Genomic DNA, 12556 nt, shown 5'->3' on the forward strand with positions numbered 1-12556 from the left:
AACTACCGCGTCCTCCTGTTTCAGAGGATGATACCACTACCCACCCAGCTGCCCAGGCCGGGACCTGGGTCTAACAGTTGACTCCTCCCCGCCCCCCTTGCACGGCCGGGGCTACCCCTTTCATTGGCCCTGCTCCACTTCCTTCCACTTCACTACTGGCAGAGCATACCAAAGCTGCCTGCATGGGGGTGCGGTGGGGTCTATGCTGGCCCATTTGGATTTTCTCCCCTGAGACTTTTGAGTTCTGAGTGAATATACGTGACATAGGAAATGATTAATGCCAACAAGTTTTATAGCAGTATTCTAGAAAAAAGGGCACCACGGGCTTTTGAAGACTCCGAAGAGACAAGCTCTCTGCTCCTTGAATCCCCAGACTGCTTGTTCAATTTGTTCCTTGATTCTGTAACATGTCCTCATGGCCTTCCAAGAGATCTGCAATACGCCCCCTCCCGTTTTTTTGGCTCAAGTTGTTTGAAGCCTCCATGCCCTCCGCCACCCCTGGGCATCTGTACTTGTGTCCTCTGCACTGAGTTTTCTCCCACATACGCAAACTCCTTCTCTGAGCAATCCCTACACTTTATTCAGGTTTCAGCTTAGATGTCACTTCTTCCAAAAGCCTACCCTGACCCTACCATCCAGGAGCCCACCCTAGCACTACAATATGGGTTAGGGTCACTTCCATGTGGTCCCATAGTGTTCTAAACTCCCCTTGCATGCTCTCCACCCAGCTAGGTTTTGATCACTTCATTACTTACATCAAGTCCCTATTCCATCCCAAACTCTGTGAGTTCAAGGACCATCTCTGTCCTGTGGATGTCTGTGTCCTGTGTGTAGCTCATTTCCTTAAGATTAAAGGTCTTAGAAAACATTGCAATAGAAACTGAATTTTCTTTTTAAAAAGTTTCCTCCATCCTCATTGTAAAAATCTGTGCAAATTTTTCCTTTTTCAAAACAGTTGCCAACCTGCTTGATTATTGCCTCATGGAAACTTCTATACATATTGCTTAGTCAAACAATAGTCTGGAGAGCACATACCCATTAAAAACGTTGTCTTATGTGACAGCACGAGGGGAGTTGAGTGGATCAGGGGAAGAGCTAACATTTCTTACTGCCTGGTGTGCCAGGCACTGGCATCGTATACATCGTTACCCCCAAAGAGAGTGATGTGAGCAAGGCACCAGTGCTCAATTCTGGACATTGTGATACCTCCCTGGACTGTTTAAGATTTCAGGAAAGATTTGTCAGGAACCACAGATGAACAGGATTATAGTTTTGCAACATCCCTAAAATATGATCCTTAAAACACTTAAAACACTCATAGCTGCTCAATTCTCCTCCAGAGACCCAATTATGCACTTGTCTAAATGGCTATGCATCCCTGCACTGGCTCTGGTAGCCTCCACTTTTTCACAGGAAAGCAATTCAGATAGTAACTTAACTGGTCCAAGTTCTATGATGAGATCTTAATTAAAATTCTACACAGTCATCTCTCAGAATACCCTGAGTTCCTTTCTTGGCGGTGGAGAGAAGTGACCTTTTTAATACAGGTGTGTCTTGTCAAGCACTTAGTACATAATCAAACTGTCCCTGAACCAGATAAATAGATTAAATGCCTTTGTGGACCCAGAATAGGGGCTCCCAGGATTTAAGCAACCTGTGTCCTTTGCCTCTCAGCTCAATCTGTCCTGTGAGCAGGGCCTCCTGTCACCTCAGTGCACTTTTAACATGAGTGAAAACAATTTTTTTTTAAACCACCTTGATTGGCCCTTTATGAGCTTATAAATCAAAACACACTAGTAATCAAAGAAAATCTTCCCATGTGACCCATCTTTCAAACAAGACTATTGTTCATGCTACAAAGTGCTTTTCGAAAAAAGAACAAAGTGGAAGGTGAAAGAAAGAAAAGTCCAAAACAAAACACACCATTTTATCAAGAGTAATACGAAGTGAGAAAAAAAAAAAAGTTCACCATATTTAAAGTTTGGAAAAGAAAAAAATAAATTAGAACACTTCCAATCTGAAATTGAAAGAGTAATTTTCTGTTACTGATTAGAAGAAGAGAGCAGAGAGCCTGTGGTGGCATGTGGGAGAGAGGCAGAGCGATATACAGGAGGGACCAAAGGAACACCCTGGGCAACTGTGTTCCCATCACTGACTTGCTGACAGTGGGTTACAGGTGCAGGACACTGGCTCTGGTGTCACAGAGACACAGCCTCTGGTGGCACAGACAGAGCCAACTCTGCCATTCAACTTACTTGACCTCTGTGGATCCAATTTGTCACCTGTAAAATGGGTTTAAGAGAGGTACCAACCCACAAATCTCTTATTTCTAATTCCAAGATGGAAAATTCTAAGAATACCCAAAATTTTTTCATGATGTATTTGGGACAAAACTGATCTGAACTGCGTTACAGATGTTTATAGTCATCACTTCATTTAGTATGAACATTCATGTTTTGCCCCCGAAATATTAATGTGCCTGGTTATGGAGTGCTGCTGAGTGGGATATAATAAAAAACAATGAAATACTCAGGGATAAATTTAACCAAGGAAGTGAAAAAACTCTACAGTGAAAACTGTATGACAGTGATGAAAGAAACTGAAGAGGAGATTAATAAATGGAAAGGTACCCACATTTGTGGATAATATTTCTAAAAGGTCCACGCCACTCAAAGCCATCTATAGATTCAATGCAATCCCTATCAAAATTGCAATGGCATTTTTCACAGACATAGAAAAAAGGCAATGATAAAATTCGTATGAAACCACAACAGACCCCTGATTAGGCAAAGCAATCTCGAGAAAAAACCAAAGCTGGAGGCTTCAAACTTCCTCATTTTAAACTAGTAATCAAAACAGTATGGTACTGGCATAAAAAACAGACACAGAGCAATGGAAGAGAATCGAGAGCCAAGAAATAAATCTATACTTATATAGCCATCTAATATTTGACAAGGGACCTAAGAATACACAATGGGATAGAGACAGCCTTTTTCATAAATGGCATTAGAAAAACTGGATATTCACGTGCAAAAGAATGAAACTGGATTCCTATCTTAAACCATGCACAGAAATTAACTCAGAATGGATTGAACACTTAAATAGATTGAAGACTTGAAACCACAAAACTCCTACAAGAAAACACAGGAGAAAAGCTCCTTGACGTTGGACTTGGCAATGACTTTTTGGGTATGAGAAAAGCACAGCAACAAAATAAAAAATGAATAGGTGGGGCTATATCAAAGTAAAAAGCTATCTGCACAACAAAAGAAACAATCAGCAAAATGAAGAGCCAACATATGGAATGCAAGAAATATTTTCCAAACCATATATCAGATGAAGGGTTAATATCCAAAATATGTAAGAACCTCATACAACTTAATAGTAAATAAAGAATCTAATTTAAAAATGGGCAGAAGACCTAAGCAGATACTTTCACAAAGAACACATACAGATGTCTTACACTTAAATGAGAAGTGTTAAACATCACCAATCATTGGGAAAATGCAAGTTGAAACCACAATGAGCTATCACCTCACACCTGTCAAAATGGCTGTCATCCAAAAGGCAAAAGACAAGTGTTGGGAGGTTGTGGAGAAAAGGGCACCCTCGTGCACGGTTGGTGGGAATATAAACTGGTGCGGCCACTGTGGAAACAGTATGGAGGTTCCTCCAAAATTTGGAAATAAAACAGCTGTATGACCCAGCAATCCTACTTCGGGGTATATATATTCAAGGGGGATGAAATCATTGTCTTGAAGAGATATCTGCACTCTTAATATTCATTGCAGCATATTTACAATAGCCAAGAAATTGAAACAATGGAAAGTGCCTCATACACACACACACATATATACAAAGTGGAAGGAAATCCTGCCTTTTATGACAACATACAGATAGATTCAGAGGCATTATGCTACATGAAATAAATCAGATGAAGAAAGACAAATACTACATGATCTCACTTAAATGTGTGATTTTAAAAAGCCAAACTCATGGAAACAGTATAGTGTTGACAGGGTCTGGAGTGAGGTGGTGGTGGGGGAGAAATGGAAAGATATTGGTCGAAGGGCACAAACTTCCAGCTATAAGATGAGTAAGTTCTGAGGAATCTTATATACAGCATAGTGACTATAGGTAACAATACTGTACTGTATACTTGAAAATTGCTGTGAGAGTAAAACTGTTCTCACTACACACACAAATTGTAATTAAGTGAGGTGACAGGTGTATTAACTGACTTTATTGTGGAAATTATTTCACAATATATACACGTGTCAAACCGTCACCTTGTATACCTTCAACTTACATAATATTGTGTCATATCTCAATTAAGCTAGAAGGGGAAAGAAACTTTTATAAGTTTGAGCTACACCAACTTGCCTTATCTTATTCATCCCTGCAGGTCTGTGGTCAGATTACAAGTTTACATGAGTTTTACAAACCTAATGACATGTAATAGGAAAAAGACATCAAAACACTGTTCTCTGTAACTCCTGCAAAAACAAATCTTCGGCGAGAAAAAGACATAGTCAAACAAACAGAAAATTCCATGAGGTGGAAAGGGTGTCTTCTGAAAGTGGGAGGGAGCTGAACCCATCCGTTTGGTACTTCTGGTTCAAAGGGAAGCCACAGGAAGTCTGCAAAGTTCAGACCAGCCACCCAGTGTGAAAGCAAGTCCACCCCCCTCAGAGAGTGAAACTAAACTCTTCCCTTTTAGTCAGCCTGAGTCCCTACTGAAAATCTCATTAGGGGCACTTTGTGCTTTGTCTTTAAGACCATCTCTCAGGAACCAGGGTCTTCACACCTGCCAGGTGCCCTGAAGGCTGTTCTTGTCCACACTAAGACTCTGACGCCTATAGGTGTGCCTGCAGTGGGGTTGACTGCCCATCACTGTGGAAAGCCCGTTTCCCAGCTCAGTCATAAAACTTGAAATCCAATTTCGCTGGCACTAATTACTTGGAGGAAAAATGAAAAGCGCTACGAAAATCTGAAAGACATTTAAGAACAAAGTTTAACGCGATTTCTTGAGTGAATCCAGAAACAAAGCCTTGTTTTTTTTTATTCATCAGGGAATGACTAACAGGCTTCAGGGGACGGTGCTTTGTGTTCAGTTGCACCAGGCTTCTCTGCCTTGGAGACACGATGCCAAAACTTTAACATTGAAAAATGTGAATAGTATTTCAGCTGAACTCTTTTGGGGGCAATTAAGCATGATATTTAAGTTCTTCAACTAACAAGTTGTTCTATAAGGAAAACTGCTCTGCTTGGTGTCTAATGGTTTAGGGGTCTCACTCCACCCCTTGTGATTGTTCCTGTTGGTATCTCTTGCTGTCGCTGCGACGCTGGTCCTGGGAGAATGGCACCCGCTGACCTGGCCATTTTCTTCTCTGGAGACCCTGTGACCACAAGGCCAGCATTGTTCTATCTTTGACTTAGTTCCCATCACTCATTCTGCTACTTCCCCAACCCGGGGATGAACAAAAATCTCTAGTCATACTTTCTGCCACGTGACGCCAGATATGGCCAGGATACTACCTACAATAGTGTCTTTTAGAAGAGACTATGGAGGTATCTTGTAGAGACTGGAAAATGGCCAACTGTTACGTGGGTCTGGGGAGGAAAACGGGGCCACCGAAAGCCATCTGGGCATTAGCCTGGACTCCACCTTAACAGAGTCTAAAAATTTACTGCCTGAATACTCAAAACCCAAATACTTCACAAGTACCTTCCAGTGGGTGTGCGTTTATTTAGCTGGGCCCAAGTCAAATAAAGCATGACATTTATGTGAGTTTAACTCTTCTTCCAAAATAACATTAAACTTGTTAGTTCTGGATGTTCTCATCAAGCCACAGGTGGCCCAGGAGCTTGGTAGCTACAGAAATGAGCAGCCAAGAGCATCGAAGAATGAAGTTTTTCCTTTTTTGTACTGACATCTTTGCAATTTTGTCATTGCTTACTTAATGCTGTGCAAGGAATTCCTACAGGTTTCCTTACAACTGCCAAAAATCTCAGCTTTCGCTGGACATCTTGTTTCTGTGTTATACCTTCAAGTGTCAGTGCAAGAATGTCCAGATTAAGGATGCATGTAGTGGCCGAGTTGACAGCTGACGGCACGCATCACTTAGGATCTTGCTGCTCAGTCTCTGGTGTGCAGCCTTCTGACCGTGGGATGTCCACTTCCCCTACCCACGGCTGCAGCATCCCAGAAATTCAAGGCTACAGGAGATCCTTTCAAACTGTTTCTGTCCCATGACTGTGGAATTCCAACTGCTTGTAGGTGTTACAGGGCTACCATTAGTTTCAGGGTATACCATTCCAGGAGGCAGCTGGTATTTTGCAGCTCACTGGCCAAGCCAACTGCTGAGTAGTGGCCCCACAGTGAGATGTGTATCTGTAGAAACTTGTAGATCTTGGAGTATGAAGAGTAACTTCAAATGTGGAGTTACTCTACATTTGACCTTACAGTCTTAGGAAAGTCTTGATGGTTTCTTTAATCTGGATTTTCCCCTATTTCTTGCTGGTTTTACTAAGTCAATCTTCCAGTCCTACACCACTCTGCTCTTTCATTGGAATTAAATCTTCTGTGGTTCAGGGTGATTCCTCTTGGTTGTTCTTTAGACTCTGCAAGACCGTATTTGGAGTAAAAATTATGGCAACTAAGTTATAATTACATCAGAATCTCTGCAATGAGAGGGAAACCTGCCTATTTACTGCCAAAAAGTCTGTTTGATTTTTTTCTGTAGATGTAATTTTTCCATTTTCACCAATAACTTTGATTTGGATATTTTGAGTATGTTGGCTGTCTCCCGCATGGTGTAACGTTGTTCGTTCCCAATTACTGTCTCAATTTGATGGCTGTCAAGGTCACCATCCAACGAGAAATCTCCAGCCTGAAACTTCACAAACCACTTTTGACACATTCAATCAGTCACAGCACCATCTCCATACACTGCACAATTATTTTTGGCATTTTGGTTGCATTTTTAGCTTTCTTCAAATAATAAAGTATGCTAAAAATGTGTATTTTCTTCCGTCTTCAATATTAAAATGGCTACACAAAAATTTACCAATTTTTTTTTAATGCATGCTGATATGACAGCTGTCACAATACAACAAAGTTGTTTGAATGAAGTTAAAGACAACTAAGTGCTACCTCTAGACCCACCTTATGGAAAAACCTAACTTTTTGGGCAACTCAATATTTTAAAAAGGTGGGTCTATTTATGTATTCATCTCAATTTTTATTCCAGTATGTTTTGGATCAGAGAAAACTGAAGTGTATCACACAGATTTGACCTGTTGGGCACCAAAAGGAAATTTTAACTTCTAGAGGCAGCATAAATGCAGTATGCAAATATACTATTTGTGCCAAAATGATTTTCTTTCACTCCAAATCTCTATCATTTTTAAGTTTTAATAAGGACACACTGCAATTAACTGAGCTAAGAATACTTTTAAAATGTTATCATCTCATGTAACAGCTCTCATAGCACTCACATGTTAAGTGCTGCTTCCAACCCTGTGTGTTGATGAACTGAACTCTTAGCACGTAAAGTCAACATCTCTTACAGCTGATCACGGAGCACACTCCAGAGCACCGAGGGGCTCTCGACCCCCCAGCCTCCTACCCAGTGGGACTTTAGAATGTCAGGTTTTTGAGTTCCTGGAATTTAGAATTCCTTATGATGAATTTTCACACCCAAACAGTAGCATTCCAAGAGGCACGTGTGTTCAAAGACTCCAGTACACTACGTTGAAAATGTTTCCCAAACCCAAATGGCTGGAAATGGTGTATGCAGGATAACTCTTTAGAGCAGTGTTGATCCCACAGAACTTACCTTGATGATGGAAATGTTTTATAAATTCTGTGTTGTCCGAAATGGTAGCCAATAGCCACATGTGACTACTGATCACTTGAAATGTAGTAGTCTGACCCATCAACTGAATTTTTAATTTTAATAAACAGGCATAGATGGCTAGTGGTAATGACACCGAATAGCACAGTACTACAGCATTAAGGCTTTGAGGATCATGACAACTTTTTGATGGACAATAGTTTTATACACCAAAGAGGCACTCAATAAATATTTGGTAGCAACCTGTCATTGATAACCTCTCCCCTCCTAGCTCTTCTCAAGTAAAAATAAAAACAAAACAAAAAATAGCAACAACAAAAGACCCACATTAGTTTAACACTAATCTCCTTGAATAAAACTAGTAATTTTTAATAGTCCAAGATAAAAATAAACTAATGCCAGCAAAATGAAGAATTAGAAATAAGCATACTAGAAGTTATTTATGTTTAATGCTTAAAAGTCTGAATGCACAAACAATCTACCATTATAGAAGTACTGGTGGTCAATACAATGCATTAAAACTATGTACAATGCACAGTTTAGTATCAAAATCTTTCTACACTGTAGAGTTTTACGAAACTGTTAATGACATCAAACACTAAGCACTTAAGACACCATTTTTTTTCTGCTACCACATTAGGAACGTCAATGGACAGTCCATTTCAACTTGTAGCATCCATCCATTTCTAGTATGAAATTAAGTAATTTTCTACTTATACAATAAAGTTTATCTACACAGTTTCTTGATTTTGATCCATAGCAGCAAAGGCACTGTACATCAGCAGATCCACAGACTTAAAAGATTTTTAAAGCATTCAAACAAAAAATAGTAATAAAAAAAGGAGTCACATATCATAGTTTAACAGCAACAACAACAACATAAAAGATAACACAATGTTTCTGGCACAATGGCACAGCCTGTGTCCATTTCGGGGACATCCAACTAAGACATGGAAAGAACCGGAGGTAAGGAAAGCAAGTCCTCATCCCAGGTGAGAGTCCATTTTTCCTGGTTTTCAGAGGGAAGCAAATCCTCCTCTGCTGTCTTTGTTTTGTAAAAGACTTGACTTGCACAGTGGGAGGAATCTGTGCGGTTCCCAAAGAACATGCCAAAAAATAGCCCATAATCTCCCCTAATGACAAACTGCCCAAAGATAAACATCTCCCTTTGCAAAGAAATGTGGCAAAAATATCCAGAGGGATTAAGTTCTCTCTTTGAGGCCAAATTTAACCTGTTCATCTGTCTATAATACAGTAAAAAAAGAATTAAAAACATTTCAAAGACACTTGTCAACAAGTCAAAAAAGGAAAGAAAAAAATGAAAAAGTCCAATTACTTTTATCGAATATAATCTAAAGCTATAGATATACTGGTTAAAGTTGTCCAAATAGACTCAAATGAATATGACATGGCCTGTCATGTTCTAATTGTTCAGTCAAATTTCCAAACATCTTGAAAATAAGTAGAAAACAAAAACAAAATAAATCTAACACCGCAACATATTGCTTCAATATGTAATTATACATTTCACATCTCTATACAGTCATTAGTCTACATTTAGTGACATTTTTAATCGATTATTTTAAACCTTCCTTCCCCCTCCTTTGCCAAAAAAAGGGGGGGAGGAGTATCAAATACAACGCATCTTCATTATCAATGCAGGAGCAGACAGCTTTATTTAGTCAGTCATTGTTAGAAAGCCTTCTTTAAACAAAATAAATATATTACAGATATAATACATAAAGATTCCATTCGCTGTTAAATGTGGTTAATCCATGTTCTTCCAAGTAGACGGCTGAAGATTTGGTATCACAGGTTCTTAATGAGTATTCACAATTCAATAGCAAAGAGGAAGTGGAGGGGGAAGGAAGGGGGATTAAACGCCACAACCGCAATGAGCATGGGAAATCCTTGGTTTTAGATGGAAGTCGGGGAGGGAATGATAGAACAAAGTGCTACAAGGAGGAGTTCAGTTTGCATGAAGATTTGTCCTTAATAAATAACTTCATAAACCGTGGCCTTCTTATCCCCAGAGCCAGTGACAATGTATTTGTCATCCACAGAGATATCACAGCTAAGCACCGATGAGGATTCTTTGGACTGGGAAAGAAACATAAACAAAAGGTTAAATACTAAAAGGGAAACGCATTAATACTGAGAGGCAGGACTGGAGGACTTAGAAGTCTAACGTGTTCCACTGATCAAATAGGAGCCCAAGTGAGGAAAGGCAGTCAACGGTGCTTTCTTAAAGCAGCTGGGCCAGGCACCCTCCTAGGGACACTTTGCCATGTTCATCTATAGGCTCTTGGCCCAGGGACATCGGGTGCCAGGGAAGTCAACTAATGAACCAAGGCCCTATTTCAAATCTTATCCTCCATAGTTAAAAGCAGTGTCTTAGAATGAAAAACCCTCAGCTTCTCTCCTATGGACTTGGATTTAGGTTGAGCTGCAGACATGTCACTTAACCTGTTTGAGACTCAGTTTCCTTGTGAAGGAAAACAGGTCAAGACATCGTACCTGTCTACTTCCCTTCTGGAGGGTTGCTGTGGCATTCATGTGAGGTAATATATGGGCAAGAGCACTGAAAACACTCTATATTTAAATATGGAATGTAAAAATATTTCTAAAACAGAGCTTAATTTCCCTTTGTGTAAAAATGGAACGCAAATTTGCAAGCAGGGAGAGGTTCAATAGTTAGAAATGTACCACACTTTGAGTTCTGCACATCTTGTTCAACTGCACTACTACAAAGGGGTCAAATGCTAACTTTGAACTGAACTGTGCTAATGAACAAAAATATCTACAAGACTTAAAAAAAAAAAAAAAAGCTTCATTGTATTATGTACTATTATAAACTTTATAATAGCAAAAATCAGCTGTTTTTGTTCTACTGATTATCTTGCTTAAGTATTTTCACTTAATCTATGTATTTTTGGATTCAGTTATAATCTACTCTTATCATGACTTAGTATCACTTGGTCAAGAAAACTGCAAATCTGTTATGTTATTCCGAAAAAAGAATAACACCTAAAAAATAACATGTAAGGTTAAAAAGAAGTCATTTTTAGGTTGCCTATGAAATTCTCACATACCAATAAAAGAGTGAGAAGATTGTGTATCATGTCTAAAATTGAGTTCTTCTACAAATAATTTCACAAACTACACGAAGTATGACTAAATTAAATAAGAATAAAAGTTAAGAAAATTAATCAAGATTTACTGAACTTCTCCATAACATTCTTCTTTGGAAAAAAACTCAAAGAAATAGCAATTCTAGTAAGAGTATTCAGCAGAATGCTCAGATTTTAAACATAAAATTTTATTTTTCCTCTGCACAATGTGAATACTACTAGCTCCTACCTCCTAGGACATGTAAGTGCATTATTAATCTGCAAGAATGCATGGAAAGAGTTTGGTTAAACAACTATCCTGCAATGAGCACACAGTAAGTGAGGGCGAAACAAGTGTTACCTGGAATATACTGGCTCCATAAGGTGTTCTCCAGGCATTCAGAAGGTTGTCCTTTCCAGTGCTTACAAACCATTTGCCTAGAGGAAGAGGATTTTGAAACAAGCAGTGTTTGTGATACTTTGTCAGACACCCGAAAGATCTGCTTTAAGCTATTTATAGAAAACTCATCTAATTTATGCAACAAACTTTTTTTTTTTTTTCACTGTAAAAATAAGACTTACTCTCCTAGATTTAATGAATCATTTATACTGTGACAAGGACAAAGTGGATCAATGCCAGAAAATTACACAGCATTAGGGAAGTAGACATGTGTAAGGAAGTAGTCTAATTTTGAAGAGGGACATACTAATGAAGTAAAGAACAGGACTTAGCATAAATCAGCAGGAGGGCAGAAGGAACGGTTCTGGTTGACAGAAAAGGGACCAGAGGGCCTGCTTACCACAATGGGCAAACTTGAGCGACAGCACACAGCTCTCATGAAGGTGTAGCTGGTATTTGTCTGGCTTGGTGACATGTAGCACTTCCACATTACTGTTCTCCATCCCCACTGCGAGCCACTCTCCGGTGGGGCAGTAGCCCAGAGAAAAGATCTAGAATTACAACAGATGATAGCGACAAAGGCTATAGAGGACATACTTCTTTAACTGAGAAGAACTGTTTCTTCCGGCGATGGTACTTAAGTTGTAAAGGAAATCAAGATAATTTCAATTGTATAGGGGGGAAAAAAAAAATCAAAGCCAAATGGATGATCCCAAACTGATGAAACACATCTCCCCAGTATAATTTAGTAATAAATTATGTAAAACTCAAATATATACAGAGTAATGGTCTTTGAGATGAAATCTTGCTAAAAGCTTATAATAAAAGATTTCTTAATCCTTTAATAAAATATATACTGATGTATTTTGATAGAAAACAATGGAATTTCAGCTATCTAATGTAGTCAAAAATGACTTTGTCTCATGGTAAAGGAACTGCCCCTTCTTAAGCATGGCTTATATTTCACAAAAACATGGCTTCTGACATGTTCTGGGCACTAGACCGTACCTGTGAGGTAAAGTCGTGCTGCTGCAGCTGTCGCCCTTCACGCAGATCCCAGGATCTGACCGTGTTGTCCAGGCCGCCCGTCCAGAGCTTGGTGCCATCATTAGAAATGTCAATACAGCTGGCCCCATCTGTGTGGCCTTGGAATTGCCTGAAAATGTCAAAACGGAGGGAAAATTCTT

General features: G+C 39.3%; 1 protein-coding gene across 6 annotated transcripts in view; it reads right to left on the minus strand.

Moving 5' to 3' along the window:
* Positions 1 to 8326: 8326 nt before the first annotated feature.
* LOC129078242 (transducin-like enhancer protein 4) overlaps positions 8327 to 12556 on the minus strand; it is a 142277-nt gene continuing 138047 nt past the window's right edge. For all 6 annotated transcript variants that reach the window (XM_054582999.1, XM_054582996.1, XM_054582995.1 and 3 more), the window contains 4 exons: positions 12378 to 12525; positions 11770 to 11920; positions 11331 to 11407; positions 8327 to 9959 (listed from right to left, as the gene is read on the minus strand). In XM_054582999.1, coding sequence (XP_054438974.1) covers positions 9852 to 9959; positions 11331 to 11407; positions 11770 to 11920; positions 12378 to 12525 — 484 coding nt within the window. In that variant the 3' untranslated portion in view covers positions 8327 to 9851. The remainder of the gene's footprint in view (positions 9960 to 11330; positions 11408 to 11769; positions 11921 to 12377; positions 12526 to 12556) is intronic.

This window comes from Pteronotus mesoamericanus, unplaced genomic scaffold, assembly GCF_021234165.1.
Source record: "Pteronotus mesoamericanus isolate MK-2021 breed Mesoamerican mustached bat unplaced genomic scaffold, CSHL_Meso_final contig_73, whole genome shotgun sequence".
NCBI classification, from domain to species: domain Eukaryota; kingdom Metazoa; phylum Chordata; class Mammalia; order Chiroptera; family Mormoopidae; genus Pteronotus; species Pteronotus mesoamericanus.